This window comes from Apus apus, chromosome 2, assembly GCF_020740795.1.
Source record: "Apus apus isolate bApuApu2 chromosome 2, bApuApu2.pri.cur, whole genome shotgun sequence".
In the NCBI taxonomy this organism is placed as follows: domain Eukaryota; kingdom Metazoa; phylum Chordata; class Aves; order Apodiformes; family Apodidae; genus Apus; species Apus apus.
The window spans coordinates 130,871,344-130,889,864 of NC_067283.1; the positions used below are offsets into that span (position 1 = coordinate 130,871,344).

Below are 18,521 nucleotides of genomic sequence, written 5' to 3' on the forward strand. Positions count from 1 at the left end.
TGCATCATCCGTCCAGCCCTTCACAGTGCGCTCATATCCCTAGCTAAAGGCACTGCATGCAGAACAGGGAATGCGATACTCATCTCCGGACAGAAAAAGACTTTCTAATAAAAATAAATAAATTTAACTACAATTTTAAGTAAAATTTAAAGTGAAAGGGACCCGGGGGTCCTGGTGGACAGGAGGATGACCATGAGCCAGCAATGTGCCCTTGTGGCCAAGAAGGCCAATGGCATCCTGGGGTGCATTAGAAAGGGGGTGGTTAGTAGGTCAAGAGAGGTTCTCTGTCCCTTCTATTCTGCCTTGGTGAGGCCGCATCTGGAATATTGTGTCCAGTTCTGGGCCCCTCAGTTCAAGAAGGACAGGGAACTGCTTGAAAGAGTCCAGCGCAGAGCCACAAAGATGATTAAGGGAGTGGAACATCTCCCTTATGAGGAAAGGCTGAGAGAGCTGGGTCTCTTTAGTTTGGAGAAAAGGAGACTGAGGGGGGACCTCATCAATGTTTACAAATACATAAAGGGTGAGTGTCAGGAAGATGGAGTTAAGCTTTTTTCAGTGATGACCAGTGATAGGACAAAGAGTAATGGATGCAAATTGGAGCATGGGAGGTTCAAGGTGAATATCAGAAAGATTTTTTTTACTGTGAGAGTGACAGAGCACTGGAACAGGCTGCCCAGAGAGGTTGTGGAGTCTTCTTCACTGGAGACATTCAAAACCTGCCTGGACGCCTTCCTGTGTGATGTACTCTAGGTGACCCTGCTCTGGCAGGGGGGTTGGACTAGATGATCTTTTTAGGTCCCTTCCAACCCCTAGGATTCTATGATTCTTTGATTCTATGATTTGAACCTTCAGCAGGTTACCAGAGGCTTGCTACACTTATTCTGAGTCCAGGAAAGGAACTGCAGAGTATAGGTATGGAGAAACTGTATGTGCATGACTCCAGTCACACGCATTTGAGGTGCACCTGAAAATACCCATCTCCCTGTGCTGTGTGGCTCACAGGGAGCAGACTGTCAAATTCATAATGTCCACAATCACACTGGCTAGCAGCTGGAGAGTAAATTTCTTCCTACTGGGAACTGGCTTGCTTCTCAAATAATGAATATTGGATAATTGTTTGCCCCTTAACATTTGCAAAACAGGACAAGGTTTTGGAGATATATCCACAGTTGGTTAAGAAGTTTTAGCATCAGAAAACCCATGGAGTTGAAATGGAGTGGGGGAACTAAGGATAACATTTTTCTAATAGAAGAAGGTTAATTTAAAATGTACAGAAATGTAAATATAAGCCGTCAGTCAGAAATGTTGTTTCTGTAGAATTACTGTTTAATCTCCATGTGCTCTGACTTTAGCTATCCTTTGTCCTTAAAAGTTTACTTAGATACCTTTTTATATTTTCCCTCATGCTTCTCCTAAAATAAACTATCTTTCTCCCTAATCTCTTTACTTGCTTGTTTTCTTCATCTTTGCTTGTTTTTAATCCCTCATAATTTTGCAATTTCAGTTTTGAGCTAGGGTGACCAGAAATAGAGAGAGTATCCTAAAGGAGCCTATTTTTCAGCTTTATGTAACTGTACTTAAATATTCTCTGTATTGTTATTATTCTATGTCTTATTTATCCTATTGGCTTGACTTTTGTGATCACATCCTCATATGACAAATCATCATCATAAGAAACTGTATGAATCCTGCAAACTCTACTATCATTTCCCATTTCCTTGTGTTTATCCAATTTTATTTAATTTCATAGTATCGTGTTTGCTCATTCATTTACCTTCTAGACTTGTTGAGTTCTTGCTGTCTCTCTGATCCTGACTGACCTGTCTGTCCTCTAATATTTGTTGGTTTTCTATTTGTTGCTTTTTCAGATAATAAATAAATGATTCAGCAGAGTACCAAACTCAGAGACTATCAGAGCAGAAAGAGGCATTTCAGATAATTTTATGGACTACAGGCTTAACCTGGATATAACTGCTGAAATAGTACCACTGCAAAACAGTATCTGAACAGAATATTGAGGTGATCCATCAGTAAACTTTTGCCCTTAACAGAAATGTCAGTCCATGTTATGTTCATGTTGATATTTTATCCCTGAGCCAATTATATCTTTTTTCTTAGTAGCCTTTTGTGTCTTATGTCGCTTTTAAACTTCATTATTGGGTGCTATGGGTTTCTTTCCACAAGGCAGCTTGAGTGGCAGAAACAACATAGACATACAAGTTTACAGTAAGAAATCAAGTTTCCATGGAGCTCTATGTTAAGCAACTTCGTAAAACCCTTTGAAGTCTAAATTATGCCTGTTAGCTCTATATTAATTACCTGTAATGCATTTCTGTAAAAGATTATTGAGACATAATTATCTTCACAGGAGACTAGTGCCATTTAGATGCTTTCAGATCATGCTTTTCTAGGTGTTACTGGTTTTACTTACTTTTTCTTCTACAGATACTACATCTTACAATTTCTCATAGTACCCTACCATTTTTTTTTAAAAAAGGTATTTTATTTTAAACCAGAGATTGGATGCTTTAATATTTCACTTCAAGCTATTCTTAAACTCTTCCTAAACTTGTAAATAAGCATTACCTAAACAGAAGTAGAATTTTATGAAGTGGAGTAATAGCCTATTAGGACAATGTTATTTTCCTTGTAAAACACAGGCAGTCTGCCTTCAATTAAATTTTTAGATCGTGAGACATTAAAGTGTTATTCCAGGTTTTAAAATTTGCTGCTTAGTCTGGGAGAACAATTTCTTCTTATTACCAAAAATTTAACATGTCTGGTTATGAAAAAGCTGATGAAAAACATTTTCTGAAATTTAGGCTGGTCATATACTCCTGATCACTTTTATCATGACAATAATGATTCTTCCAAAGGTAGCTGTTTTGCACATTTGTGTCTTCCCATGTATAAAAAAGTTCGCTTTTGTAGTTTATTTCCTCATTAGCCAGTGAAGCTTTCTCAATTCTGTAGTATTTTTTTTAAAACATCCACTGAATTGTATTTTCATCCAATTTTCCTTTTTTTTTTTTCTTTTTTAAATTTTTACACTCAGTGACTGTATCTTTTGAGACTCAGTGGGTTTTAACTGATTTGATTGAAACGTAGCATCTAAACCTTGCAGTGACTTTCTAACACCCTACAGGTATTTGACAGAAGAGTTTAATGATACTGCAGCAACCAGTGCTCAGCGGTGGGGCACTGCCGCTTCAACGGCCGCCGGACTGCCTGCAGCGTCAGTAATGTCAGTAACTATCTTAACAAGTTCCAGAACTTACTGTACCAGCAAACAAGAGCATCGGCAGTATTTTCCCTGAAACTTGGACACGGAGCTGTTTGACCATTTCTGTACAGGATGCTGATGACTAAGCATTGGGCTTTTAATTTTGATGCCTCTGAAGTCCCCTAGCAGCGTGTATTCAGTTCGCCCTAAATTCCTAATTCAAAACCGGATAGTCCAGACTCACTGAATGTTTACTGTCTTTCATGCCAAGTTCTGTAACTGCCTAGACTCGTCTGTGTGGTCTCTTCTCCTCAGAATTTGAAACTGTAGGTTCTCCTAGCTGCCGTGCTGACCCTACCCGCTGACCCTGCCGCTCCTCACGGAACATGACCTTGCGGACGCCTCGCCCTCCCGCCCCGGCGGGCACAGGTGGGCCCGGCCAGCCCGCCCCGGGGCGGGCGTTGGCCCCGGCACGGAGCAGGCGCTGAGCCCGGCGCTCCGGGCCCTTCGGCAGGGGAAGATGGCGGCGGCGGCGAGGCTGGGCTGTCGCGGCGTCCGTGGCAGTGCCGCGGCCTGCTTCTCTGGCACCGGGCGGGTAAGCCGCTGCCTGCTGTGGCGGGACTGAGGGCAGTCGGGTGGCGCCGCTGGGGTGCTCCGCGACCCCCTCCTCCGGGGCTGCATGGGCGCCCTTGGCCCGTCAGAGCGCCCGGAGGGTCTCTGCGGGAGGTGGTGCCCGCCGGACAGGCGCCCGCCGGTCGCCTCACCGAATTTCCCCCGCAGCTGCGGGGAAAGCCGGTTCGATGTCACGGTGTCGAGTAGTGGCTCAGGCTTGAGGAGAGCTCCCGCTGCTGGGGCTTGGGGAAACAACCGAGAAATCCCCCGAGGGTTGGGACACCCCTCCGGTTCTCCCACCGGTTGCGCCCAGTGCAACCGGCGCCGGCTCTTGTCTGCTGCGGAGCCTCGCAGAGGTGCGGCGTGCGCACCCCGGGACGTGTTCCCCTGCCCCGCTGCAGGGCAGATCCCGTTTCTCTCCCACTTCAGCGCAGGCTGTGGAGGCATCGGCATCGCTTTTTGATCCCAATAGCAAAGTTAGGCAGTGCGGGGTAGGTGAAGTGGTTTGAGTGTTGCCGTCCAAGCAGTGACATGGCTGATCGGTGTGCGTGCTGCTGGAGGCCCCTTCTAGTGAGCTCTGCCTAGGCACAGTGCTGCCTTAGCAGTGACTGCTTGTGTGCTTCCAAAAGGGCCTTCTGCAGTAATACCGTGATCCATTCCCACCTCTTGGGGGAGGATTGTTTTTCGGTTTGTTCAAGGTTTGATTTGTTGGGGTTTTTTTTAATCCTGTTTTCTAGCTTCTTTATACCTGACGTGTGATTTAAATCCTTGGCCTGAAATGGTGGGATGAGTAAATTGAGTGACTTCTGTCATGGAAGCCCCCAGTGCAAGCTAGTAAAGACATGATAGCAGTCTCATGAAAAGATTGCTGAATTATACCAACTTTACAGGCTGCTTGATATCCTTACAGTACTTTATTAGTCTTGGTGCAGTCTTCCTGCCTGCCCCTGCTGTGCCCTCCTGCCTCATCATCCTCCCGGAGCAGGAGGAAAACAGCTTGCACCATTTCTGCAGTGGTGATCAAGGAGGAGTAGGCTGTGGCCACGGCTAGCAGAGCACCTGATCAGGGAGACTCATACTGCCTGGGGGTTGTATCTGCTTACCTCCTTGCACTGGAGGGAGTCCAGATGCCATCTTGATTTGCAGTCTGCCATAAGCTGAAGTTCTCCAAAGGGAGTTCTCTCTCCCCATGTACCTGAAGAGAGAAGAGAGGAGTAGGGGACTACTATGAAAGACCCAAAAGAGAATATGCACACCCTGCTTTCTTGGAGGCTTAATAGTATTCTGGTACTCTGTGAAAATACGCAAATATTATTTTAGTTGGGATAAGTAAAAAAGAACAAACAGAAAAACGCCAGTATTTTACAGATATTTGGTGTCAGATCTTAGTTTTTTTTTTCGTTTGAGCTAGTTGTATTCATTGGATTCCTTGTATTCCTTAACCTTTGGTTTATTTTTTTCTTTGTAAGAAGCTGTAGCTGAGGAGTCCAAGTTCCAGGAAAAACATCTCTTAAAGTACACATTTAATGTCAAGGCTGTAGGACTTGCTTCATTACCTTACTTTTGTGATAATTGTAGCTTTATTTTGAGCCCACAGCTCTTCTACATTCTTAGGTTTTGTTACATTATTTCTTTGGAACATAAGCTCCATTAAATTGGCAGCGTAATTCCGTTATTATTCTGTTTTCAGCTCTGTTACTCATACGCAAATGTATTACCAGACAGAAAGATTCACATGCACACTTTCTAAAGCCAGCTGTAGGCTCTGTGAAACCCCCATCCCTGTGCATTATAGTTGTGGCATGTAAAGCTTATTCATCTACTGCTAAAAGTGTAGTCTCTTAATTTCAGTGTTGAAAATGTGAGTTAGTAAATAGAACACTAATTTGTAATATCTTTACTATTTTAAAACCAACCTTTCTTCTCCATGTTAATCTGTTGAACTATTGCATGTTTTTATTAGCAACACCATACAAGAGTAACCATTCACTCTTTCCCAAAATTATACTGGATTTTTTTTGTATCCAAATAAACACATTAAAGGCTAAAGTGCAAGTTGATATTAAAGAAACTAACTATAACTTCTATTATTTTAATTTTTTGCAAGCATAAAATTAAAGTAGTCCAGTTTTGTCATACTTGAAAGTGTTTGCAGGTTCAGGTAACTTTTGCATTCTAAATAATTTGCTATTTTCTGAATTTGCAGAGCATTTAACTCAGAATTTAATTTAGGGCTTGGGTTTACTGTTTTAGGATGCTAGAAATATCCTCTTGGATATTTTTTCTGCAGCTTTCTTGGTGCCATCACAAATTTCTCATTGCATTAAAGAGATGTCTTCTTAATAACGTTTATCACTAGATGCAATATTGAATTTTCTTCTCTTTTCATGTATGGACCAGTTAGTTTGCTTTAAATGGTATTTCTTCTGGGCGAGAGTGTCATGCTAGTAGCCAAACCTTGCACAATGTTGTCTGGGGGATGGTGTTGGTTTGCCAGTAATGATTGCCACACGTCTCATGGAGTTTGATTCTGCCCAATTGTTTTGTTGTCTACAGCAGTAAAGAATCAAAGCTATGAAGTTACTACTGAAGCTTTTGACTTTTTAAATATATACACCCGTAATTCAAAAGCAAATAGATTTGTTAGGACTAAATTCCTTATCCATAAAGTACAGTACATGTATGAATCTGAAACCCACATCCTGCTGGAAGTTTGTAACTAGCACTAGTTGGTAATTAGAAAAAGTGTCAGATGTAAAAATAACTAACTTTCAGAATCAGACAAATCATTATTAAAATACTTTTTTCAATAGTTTTCTGGTTGGAATGGGATGTCAAAAAATAGTTCAGGTGCTTTTCTAGTTTAGTATTAGCATATATGGAAATGTCCATGTGTTCTAGTGTAGTAATCTAATAATTCTTAGATTCACTTTATAATAAGGCAGTTGTAGTTGTTAGCTGCACTGTCATGACAAAATCTAATCTTGTGTAGCAGTCCTGTATACAGAAGTGGGAAAAAAGTTACTCTCCTTTTTTTTTTTTTCTTTCCAGTTTTTCAGCTGTGGGCCTAATGTGCTGCATCAAGACAACAGAGCCCCGCAAGCTGCATTCTTTTCACCTCTTCAAAAAGTGATGTTGCCACCAAATACCTTCCAAGGGAAAGTGGCCTTTATAACTGGTGGAGGTACTGGAATTGGCAAAGGGATGACAACAACTTTGTCCAGTTTAGGTGCCAAGTGTGTTATAGCGAGCCGGTAAATATTAATGAAGTTTTAGAGCTTTGATTTAGTACTGAATGCTGAATTGACATGTTTTCTGTTTCATAATCTATCTTGCTTTCTTCTTCATAAACTGGATACATTTATTACATTTATTCTGCTTCTGTATACTTTAAAATTATAATGTCATCTTGTAAATGCCAGAAAGTTGCAGATCCATTTACAAAGGTCTAATGGCGTAACCAGCACTAGAAAGAAAGAAACCAAATGCATTTCCATGAAACGTGGCAGCAAAATAGACAACCCCAAATGTTAGACGTAGATTCAGCTAATGCCTAAAAGAGAACGAAAAACTGGAATGTTCATTATTGAACATTTTGAGTTATTGCAGGTGTTCTTCATACAGATTTGATTTTTAGCAAAGAATCAAAGCCATTCATCTTAATCCTTATGACTTGAAAACCAACTCTGATTTTCCTTTAATGAAGATGACCTTTCTGTAGTTCTTCTAAGAAGCACTATAGTAAAGACTAGAAAAAGAGTCTCATTTTTAATCAAAATAGACAAGTGTTGTGACATTCATCCAAACAGTGGTTTAGATATTTATTCTGAATATGCGTGTCCCTTCTAAAATACACTTAGTAGAGTAGTCGCTGAAACTAAAGTTTTTTATGATTATGTACTCAGAATACAAATATTTTTTCAAAGTTGTCACTTTTGATTAGCTTAAGATAATCTTACTGTAGTAACTTCTGAGTTGCTTTGAAGTAGCACTAACTAATTAAAAAAAATAAAGCTCAGTTTTAATGAAAATTGACAACATGCACACACGTTTAAAGTTTTATCTCATTTGCTCAGAAAAAAATATTTTCATGTCATTAAACTGAATTGTAATTGCATTTAATAGAAATTTAGTGATGTTGTGTACTTACTTCTAGGAAGCTTGATGTTTTGAAAGGAACAGCAGAAGAAATTTCTTCTAAAACAGGGAATAAGGTAAATTTTCATGGAATTGTGAATATGCTAATTACATTTTAAATGTTTATAGGATTTTAATGTATTTATGTGCTTCTGCAGACTTGTTTAATTTGAGTGATATAGTTTTGAAATCTTACAGCATCATTTTCATTATTATATAGGTTCATGCCATCCAGTGTGATGTCAGAGATCCAGCTTCAGTAAAGAATGCTGTAGCTGAAGCAATCCAAGTGGCAGGACATCCTGATGTAAGTGTTCTAATGAAAGGATATAACTTCTTTCATGACTAAAAATACTCTGTGTCATAGGTATGAAGAAAATGACTATGATAGAAAGGTAATGGAATCTAAAGAGACCCTGGCTGAAAGTGGCAGCACTTCAAGATAAGCTAAAACTCAGTTAGACTTATTACTATTGTTGGGAGCTGATGCCAGGGGGGCTGTCAGGATGTTTTCACGACTTCCCCCCCCGCCCCAGTTTGGAGGGGATGTTGAATAAGACCGAGGGTCACACGTGGCGCTGCCTCACAGAGGAACAGCCGCTGCGGGACCGTATTTTAGAGTGGTAGTTAGATACACCCCCACCGTGCTCACAAATTGCTGCTGAGACCAATGTTTAGTTTACAAATTAACCGGTTTATTAAGGGTTAACACAAACTGAGGGATGAGGTTTAGGGAAAATGTAAAAATGGCAAATGTCTACCAGGGATATATCATGGAAGTATTGTGTCCTTTAGGGATGTAATGCAAAAAGTTCTGTGCTCATAAGGTGTTCTCTCTGAGAGAGGGTTGTGGATCAAAGGAGAGGGAGGGAGGAGTTGAGCCCAGCAGGAAAGTTGGAGAGTGTGTGTGTGTTCCCGTTTACCCTTCCGTAGCTCGTAGCTCCTGGGATTCAGATTCTTCTCCAGCTGGCAGGGCTTGGTAGCAGGTCCGTAGAGGGCTGGCTTTCCATTAACAGGGGCGACCCCCAGCAGCAGACCGGGCAGGCTCCAGTCCCGGGGCAGAGCAGCAGGTGGACCAGGCAGGCAGCTACGGCAGGATCTCGAAATCCGTGGTTTCGGGGGGGTAGCCCCTTGTGGCTCGGCAGAGGTTTGGTTTCCCCAGTAACCAACAGCAAAACGGGCCCTGATGGCTTTGGGAAGGACCTTGTGTTCCAGGGATCAGAATCCCGGCACGCAGGGTCAGGGTCCCAGCATGCTCACCGTGAAGGCTCAGGCTCGATCCCCAGGGCAGGCAGGCGGGCACAGCAGTCCCAGCGCCAGGCTCCGCAGCAGGGGGGTGTCCCACGCAGGAAGCGTTCGAGCAGGTCTCGGTCCCACCTGCTGAACTCGCCGCGTTTTTATAGCCCCGTGACCCCCCTGTCCAGTCAGTGCCCGGTCCAGAGCCAACTGGCACCCGTGAGCCCCAAGTTAGGGCGGTAACTAGCAGGGGCAATGCATAACTTGTTCCCCATCCTTCCTGCCTTGTATCATACCTGCTGTTTTGCTTTTGTTTGTCCTTGAGCAGCAGGCCTGGTTTAGTCCATTAGCTGGGAATAATCAACAGAAGGCCTTTGCTGACTTAAAAGGTGTTTTGTTTGGACTTAATGTGGGAAAGGAGAAATACCTATATTCCTGTGGATCATAAAATACTTAGGACAACAACATTTTGTCTATTTGGACACTTACTGTAAGGACTAATATTTTCTTTGTGAACAGTGGGTCAAATATGATCAGATTCTTTGAATTAAGTGAACAACAGAATACTGTCCTTTATATCCTCCTGAGAAGGTGACTAACCTGTGGTGTTACTCAATTACACCTCTTATTAACAGATGGAAATGGAAGTAATAGTAAATGTCTTCTTTGGTCTTTGTTTAGCTCATTACAATACACAAAGAAGCTTCCCTTCCCAACTCACCAACCTGTCTAGGTCTCACTGAATGGCAGCACAGCCTTCTGGTGTGTCAGCCACTCCTCCCAGTTTAGTGTCATCAGCAAACTTGCTAACAGTGTACTCTGTTCTCTTATCCAGGTTGTTAATGAATGTATTGAATAGTACGGGTCCCAGTACTGGCCCCTGAGGAACTCCACTAGATACGGGTCTCCAGCTAAACTCTGCCCCACTGACCACAACTCTCTGTCTTCTTTCCTTCAACAGTTCACAATCCACTTTACTACCCGATCACCCAGACCACATGTCCTAGTAACTACAGCAGTTGGGAAATGCAGCTCATTTTCTGTTACTGATACATACTGCAGATGTTAAAATTTCTGATGGATTATTTCTCTCTCTTTTTCCTCTCTCCCCCCTGCCCCTTCCTCTCTGCCTCATTTGATGAGGATATCTTTACTTTTCTACCTGAAAACACTTAGAAGTTCTTTGTAAATTCTTTGCCTCTGCCTTAAGAAGAGTTATTTTTAGTTAACTGTTAGGTTTTTCTTCATTTGTTTCAGATTGTGATAAACAACGCAGCTGGAAACTTCATTTCCCCTTCTGAGCGACTTTCTGCTAATGCATGGAAAACAATAACTGATATTGTGCTTAATGGTACTGCTTTTGTAACTCTGGAAATTGGAAAGGAGCTCATTAAAGTACAAAAAGGTATCTTAAGTGTAAGATAAATAGTAACTACGCATTGTGATGTTATTACTTGCTTTCCTTGCCTTAAAATTATTATGGCTAGTTTTGAGAGTTGGAAAATAAACAATTTTTAACACTGTATGTTTTCTAGAAACAAACTATTTTGAGTAAAGCCATACTTTAATATCACACAGTAGAACTGCCTAGCAATTACTTCATTGTAAAGTCTGCCCTTAAAATTGGACTCAGAGGCCATGAGGTTGAATATAAAAATCTGATTGCAGTTCATACTAGTTGTGAAACATTTTTAAAATTTAAAAAATAAGACTTAGTTTAAAATATAGGCTGTTATTTCTTTTGACACTTTTATATCAATGTTGGTTTCATTGAGCAACTGAACATGTATTTATTCAAATGCAAATAAGGATATAACTTGAGTTTTCCTCCTACAAATAAGTAAAATTCACAGCTTTGGTATTGGACTAATAGCAGGTTTTAGTTTCACAGGTCTAATTCTTCATTCTAGACTGCCTAGTAGTTTAATAAAATACTTTGGATTAACCTGAAAAATATGAGAGTTCTTTGATATGCTCAATAGCCAAAAATTTTCTTAGCTGGATAATTGTCCTAAAGGGAAAAATAAAGGTGTGCCCTTCTAGGTTATATCATAGATTGTATACAAAGAATGGCTTTCATTTTAAATTATCTTCTACTTATGAATTGAGTAACAGCTTACTTTTTTAAACAGAATGATGTAGTCTCAAATGTTTACAACAGTGAGGTACACAACGGTTTTCCATGTGCCCTTGCTTCTGAATCCTATTTTCTAGGTACAGCCACTGTGTTGTATTTGCATTGTATTTCTCTAACTCCTGAATTCATTGAGTTTTTTGAAAACTCCTCTCCAGAAAGTACTCGGTGGGTTTATACTATTTAATGATAGCAATATAGAGTTAATCTTGTTTCAGTAAGTCTGTAACAGTTTCAGTCAGGTGAAAAGGCATTTTCCATATATGTTTTAGCAGCACAGGAGAAAATAATTCCTGCCATTTTAATGCTAATATTGCCTCATTAAAAACCCATCCCCATCTCTGACTTACTATAGCATTATAGCAAAGTATTGTAGTAGTTTGCTTAATTGCCTTCTGGACACATGCAGTGTCTCTGTATAGTAGTGTGAAATAGGGCTTTAAAAACGCCTTTGTCTCTGCTGGTGTTCTTAGTTTCTGAAGTGATGGAGATGCTACCCAATGCAAATATTTTAGAACAGTCTAGGAGGATGTTACACATCTGAGAGTTACTAGAACAGTGGCACATCTTTTAGGTCTGCATCTAATTTAGTGAATAAGTACTCTGCTTTTAGTCTCTGTGTACTGGTATTTAACAGGGATTTGTAATCTGCTACTGTATTACTTATAATCCACCAAAGTTTGACAAAATTAGAGGAGCTAATTGGTTATATATTGTCCATTTTATAAGTACAGGCTGTAGAAATAAAAATTGTGAACAAACTGAATTGTACTTTAAACTTCAGAGCTATAAATTTATCAATAATCCTTTTTTTGGTGTGAAGTTTACCCAGCTCACCTCTGTTTAACCTGTGTTTTAAAAATTCTGTGGTTTAATTCTGCAAAATATAGAATTAACAATTTACTCTATATACCTTCACAGTAGTTCTGTGGTTTTTGCCTGGGATGTTTTTTCTTTTGAAGGTCTGCAACTGTAGATTCCTTTTTTATAAATAGGGTTCATTGGGTTTGGATATTCGTTGGCATTTGTCTCAGTGCTTTTTTACGGTTCTCTTTAGTTGCTCTTGTGTAACATTACTAATTTTTGTACAGAGTCTCTTCATCATCAAATACATTCTAGCAGTAACATACATTGTTTTAGGAAGAATCCCTTGGGTAGCTATTCTAATTAAACTATTTTTAAACTACAGTAAGTAGAACAGTTATTTTAGTTACAGTGGCTTAAGTAGTGAACTGTCATCCCCTGTCCTCTGTTTCCCAGTTTCAGAAATTTTGTATCATATCATAGAACGATTTGGGTTGGAAGGCACTTTAAGGCTAATGTGGTTCCAATGCCCCTGCCTTGGGCAGGGACACCTCCCACTAGATTAGGTTGCTCAAAGCACCTTCCAGCCTGGCCTTGAACACTTCCAGGGAGGGGGCATCTGCAGTTTCCCTGGGCAGCCTTTTGCAGCCTCTCCCCACCCTGGTAGTGAATCTGCCTTCTTCCCATTTAAAGCCATTACCCCTTGCTGTGTCAATATTCATGCTAGTCTTTGATCAGGCTATTAGAATTTGCAAATTCAACAAGCAGTTGCAGTTTCCATTATTTTCCTTAATGCTTTTGCTGAAACTGTTATAAAATACATAAAAGAAAGTGGTCTTTTTATAATACAGCTTGTTGTGATAAATGAGAAAAACTTTTGCAGGTTAACATTGTCATAAGCTCTACTGCAGAAAAGCTTCTGAAAATTTATTTCACCAGGGAGGGTAGTGATAGTACCATGGGTAATGGTTTTGAACTGAACGAGGGGAGATTTAGGTTAGACATCAGGAAGAAATTCTTCACCATGAGGGTAGTAAGGCACTGGGATAAGTTGTCCAGGGAGGTTGTGGAAGCCCCCTCCCTGGAGGTATTTAAGGCCAGGTTGGATGAGGCTTTGTGCAGCCTGGTCTATGGGGAGGTGTCCCTGCTGATAGCAGGGAGGTTGGAACCTGATGATCTTTAAGGTCCCTTCCAACCTTAACCATTCTATGATTTTAAAGCCTAGTTTGTTTTTTTTTTCCTGCATCAATTTTACTTCAAGCCCTAAATTGTGTCATTTTAAGATTATGCCAAACATAATTGTTAATGCTGATTTACTTTTTTTTTTTTTTTTTTTTTTTTTTCCAGCCAGGAATTAATGAAATGAGGGCAAATTACCTGGTCAGTAGGTACTAGGTTAGGGCAGCTTCTAAAAAGTCACTCTAAGATCTTAGGCCTTCACTCTGGTTAGACTGATTTACACATCATCAGTAGAAGTCTGAGGGTTTAGACCGTTGGAATCTAATCAATACCCATTTAGATGGAACAGCTCTTAATATTCATGGAAAAGGGGGCACTGAAATAAAAAGGCTTGAAAACAAAGCTTCAAAGACTATTTAAAAAAATATATCTTTTTACAACCCAAGTGAAATGGCTTCCCTAACACTTGAACTGCAAACTTCTATACCATATAGGTAGCATTGTACCTAAAGTTCAGATTTTCATCTTTGTGCAGGTTTGTTTCTGTTTGGTATGGTTTTTGTAAAAAATGTTTTTGCAACTTCCAGGAGCAGCATTCCTGGCTATCACAACAATTTATGCAGAAAGTGGGTCAGGATTTGTGTTGCCAAGTGCCTCTGCCAAAGCTGGTGTAGAAGCAATGAGCAAGTGAGTAATAAAGCCAAATCTGGGTTCTGCTTTTCACATCCTTAAGATAGGGTATTTGGCCTATAAATATGGAGCTAGTTGGTATAGTCTTCCTTTTCCATTGTATCATAATGAGACTTCCAGCCTCCAGTACCCTAGCAAGAAATAGTATGCTGATAGCTGCTTACAGAAGGAAGTATTAAGTGCTATTATTGTGACTGTTTTTATCACAAGGATGACATAAGGGCAAATGGAATTACTTCTTTTGGCAGTAGCAAGTTCTAACAGATTGTCTTCCATTTTCATGTGCCAACCAGCACTTAAAGACAGTTAGTAGAGGAATTGTTCAAGGTCTATAATGCCTTCCACTGCCTTTTGTCACAGGAAAATGATGTTCTTGTATTTGGATGGAGTATACTGTTGCTTCAAGTATCTAATTTCATAAATAAATGTGGTTCCTACAGCATTTTAAATGAAAGTCTGCAGTTATGCTTAATTCGGAACAGTACTACTTGACATACCCATGTTACTCAGTAAACAAAAGGATTTCTATAATTATTAACAATAGGGCAGTTCTTAATAGCAAGTAGATACTCCTCTGCAGAAGAAATTGAATAGTTGGGCAGACTTTCAGTGGCTAGAATTATTTATCCAGAAAAAAATGAGGGAATGAATGAGTGATGGTTGAGCTATGTTGAAAGTGTTAGAAATGTGTACTGCAGGGAGTCTAAATTACCAGAGAAAGATGGCAGCCTAACAGTTGTTTGTTAAGGAGCTTAGGTGTCAAAGTCATCTGTATGATTTGCAAGGGAGAAGGAATTGCTCCTTAATGTTGCTTTATCTATGATGCATCTATTAAATCAATATTCCGCTGTTTGTGAATGTGATTGTTCAGGGTTTTTTTCCTTCTCTGAAATGTTTTTGGTAAGAACAAAGAATATGTTAAGTGGAAATGCTTGTTTCAGGAAAATTTTAGTATTTATACATTTGATTAAGTTGTATTTTTTTTTCCTTTTCTGAATAGCATTATTAAAATATTGTGTTTAAAATATTCATATACTCTATTAATAAATTTTTAGGTCTCTTGCGGCTGAATGGGGTAAATATGGCATGAGATTCAATGTGATTCAACCAGGTCCAATAAAAACAAAGGTACATAGCATGAGTGAAACACAACCTTGATATGCTTTGGTAGTACAGACTTAACTTCAAGATAGTCTTAACCATTTCTGTAACTGTTAAATTCAAGTATAATTTCCTTGGTAGTCAAGACTGTGCTACCTCTCAGTAATTCCTTTGTAAAACAGAATTTCCTGAACTTACGAAAACTGCAACTGTTCCTTCTAAACTCCACTAATACAAATTAAATATTCTTGTTTTAGTGTTTCAAAGAAATTATGTATTAAAATACTTTCATTCTTAATCAACTGTACATACACTTGATGGAGTAAAAGTGCCTATTTCTGCCTGAACTCCTACTTTTTAAACAAAACATCTCATCAATTCCAAAATTTCAGAATCTCTTTTAGGTATATAAGAACAGATCTCACTAGTTTTGTTGAAAATCACAAAGCTAGAAAGAGAAAAACTAAGTCAGCAGAGAAATGTGAAGCTTTGATGTGAGTGAAAAGGAGAACTGGAGGGTTTGAAGGAAGTAAACCAGACCAGCTGGAACAGGAAGAAACAAGAAGGCAGTCCTGCAAGAGGAGAGAGGAGGATCCGTTTCACATTGAATCAAAATATTACAATTATGAGCAGTAACAGCTAATAATGGTATTCCTACTACCTCTAAAATGTTTCACAGTGGCTTTTGTTTTGGGGGTAGGGGTGCAGGGTGTCTTGTTGTTTTTTGGTCTTTTTTGTTCTTTTTTCCTCTTCGGTAGTAGATGCTACACTACACAATGCAGTTTTACCTTTTTTGACTGTACAAAAAAAGTTGAGTGCCGTTATCAGCAGAGTTGTAAGAGTATTGAAATAACATTATAGAATCAGACCAAAAGTCCTCCAGGCCTTGTATTGTGTGGATTTTTAAGCAACAGTAGAATAAAAACATTTAATTACATTTCTTCTTAATGTCTTTGGCAGTTTGTGGCGCAGGGGAGTTTGATACAGTTGATAATCTCTTCATATCATAGTCATCCCAGTGGATTTTTTTTCTTTCATCACCTTATCCATACAAACTTTTGACATCCACTATATCACTTTGATTTCTAGATTATCATAATTTTTGGAAAGTTAACTGCTTTAAATGTCAATATTGCTACCCCCCATTAATGTTTCTGATTTTAATAGCATATATCCCACTTGGGATAGTTGTGTTTTTAAGAAAGTACTTAATTTGTCATACTGGTTGCAAGGTAAAATTTCCCTGAAAACGCATAATAGGGCAGACTGGCTTTACTTAAAACAGCATATTGCAAAATCAAGGCTTTCTGCCTCAGAGGCTACATCCATGTCTTTAAAAAACACTGTTCTAAGTCATGATAGGAAAAGGAAAAAGTACCAGCACAGTTGTGTTAAGCTTATAAACTGGCATTTAAAAACATGGCAATGAAAGACTTAAATGGTGTGAGTACAGCCATGGTTACATACGTTAGAATGTGTTTTAACTCTCTTAATTTCAGTAGCAACATAAATGTTACTAACTAATGTTACTGATTTTGCCTGAGGAGACTGTTTTGTTGTGGAGGAGCCAGGAAGAACAAAAAACCCTCTTCTGTTTCCCATGCCATTCTAAACTATTCAAATCCTAAAACTTCCAGTGACAGCTGAGTTCTAGCCACTGGTGCAATTTAACCAAACCTGATTTTTTTTTTTTTTTTTCTTTTCAGGTTTACTTACTCTGTCATGTATAATTTTCCTGCTCCTCTACTCTCCTTGTTTCTCTCCCCTTTCCAGGCAGCAATTTTGAGTCTTGCTCATTTGGTCAGATGTTTATCAAGGGTGTCTGGGAAACAAAGACTATTAACTTACTTTGTTTTTCATAGATAGATGGTGGGTGACTGTCCCAAACATGTTAAATTCCACTTTTTCACCCTCAGCAGACGTGTATCGATGCAATAGGGATAAATTCTTATTTCTGTTCCCTGCTTTTTCATCCTACTGACAAAGATTGTTTAGGAAGTTTACTCACAAATGTTAACTCTCATATTGTTTACGTGAAGTCAAATCTCTGTTGGGTTTTAATAACTTTTTTGTTCCCCTAATGTTTCTCTAATCTCAGGGTGCTTTTAGTCGCCTTGACCCTACAGGCACATTTGAAAAGAAAATGATTGAGAGGATTCCCTGCGGCCGTCTGGGAACTGTAGAAGAAATTGCAAATCTTGCTGCCTATTTCTGCAGTGACTATGCAAGCTGGGTTAATGGAGCAGTGAGTTTTGGTTGATCTTATTTATACAATTAACCTTATGATGGTCTGAGTTGTGCTGATAAATTTTTAAGCCCTGGTTTCAGAAATGAAACAAAAACTGCTACTTGGAAATTATTACCCTTTTAATTGTAATGCATGGTAGTTAGTACCTTTAAAAATAACTTATAAAAAATAATGAATTACATTATTTTGAATGTGTTTTTCTGATCCAAATCAGAAAAAATTACTTTCACCATTCATAACAAAGGAATTCTACAAAAAAACCACTGTTACTTAATACACTGCTTATGCTTTTTCTAGGTTATTAGAATGGATGGTGGAGAATATGTTTCTATGGCAGGAGAATTCAATGATTTGAAGAAGGTATTACATTCCTTGCTTGCTATTTTACATTCAAACAAATACTTATATGTGAAACTATTACATGGAATTCCAATAAAACTCTTTTCTTTTATTAGATTACCAAAGAGCAGTGGGATATGATGGAAGCAATGATTAGAAAAACAAAAGGGTCCTAAAGTATGTGACTGGAATATGATGGAGATTTTTCAACATGAACCACTGCTTTTTCATGAATACTTAGAAATAACCAATAGAGAGCTAGCCTTTAAAATATTTCTTATGCTGATTTCAATAAAGTATTTTGAAATTGTCATATTTTGAATATAGCATGTGTATTTTTCCTGTCTATGATGTAATCTTGCCAATAGTGAACACCAGTTGTTCACTGAAATTGTGTTGTTCTTTATATTATGTCTTATATAGCTATGCCATGGTCTACAATTTGCTTTTTTTTAACATTTCAGAGGATTTTTTTTGTTTCTCAGATATGGCTTTAATATTTTAATTCCAAAAGCTCTTCAGAACTATCCAACTTAATATAATTTTTAATGTGAAGAAAAATGAAGAAACTGAGTCTAATAATAAGTCCTAAACTTGCAAATAACATTTCATGTTAGCAATCCTATGTACACTGACATTGGATGTAACTCCTGGGGTTGCTTTCAAAATCTTGAAATACATTGACCATCTTGTTCTCATCTTTTGCTGACATTTTCAGTCTGTTAATTATCTTATGCTGAACTTTAAAAATGGCATTTAAGGACTAGCAGTGCCTTTCTAAGAAGCTTGCTCTTTGTCATGATTAAGTAAATGTTCTT

At 38.9% G+C, this 18,521-nt stretch overlaps 1 protein-coding gene across 1 annotated transcript; it reads left to right on the plus strand.

Moving 5' to 3' along the window:
• The first annotated feature begins 3,706 nt into the window (after positions 1-3,706).
• Positions 3,707-18,016, plus strand: DECR1 (2,4-dienoyl-CoA reductase 1). The gene is made up of 10 exons (XM_051610832.1): positions 3,707-3,818; positions 6,887-7,089; positions 7,992-8,049; positions 8,193-8,279; positions 10,466-10,613; positions 13,913-14,012; positions 15,071-15,143; positions 17,215-17,361; positions 17,662-17,724; positions 17,820-18,016. The coding sequence occupies exons 1-10, from the start codon at positions 3,744-3,746 to the stop codon at positions 17,877-17,879; spliced, it is 1,014 nt and encodes a 337-aa protein (XP_051466792.1). The 5' UTR covers positions 3,707-3,743; the 3' UTR covers positions 17,880-18,016.
• The last annotated feature ends 505 nt before the right edge of the window (positions 18,017-18,521 follow it).

Excerpts from the sequence above, each read along its gene's own strand:
- DECR1 (XM_051610832.1), top strand. The coding sequence starts at position 3,744 with ATGGCGGCGGCGGCGAGGCTGGGCTGTCGCGGCGTCCGTGGCAGTGCC. Across the intron at positions 10,614-13,912 it reads GCTCATTAAAGTACAAAAAG|GAGCAGCATTCCTGGCTATC; the intron begins GTATCTTAAGTG and ends TGCAACTTCCAG. Across the intron at positions 15,144-17,214 it reads CAGGTCCAATAAAAACAAAG|GGTGCTTTTAGTCGCCTTGA; the intron begins GTACATAGCATG and ends CTCTAATCTCAG.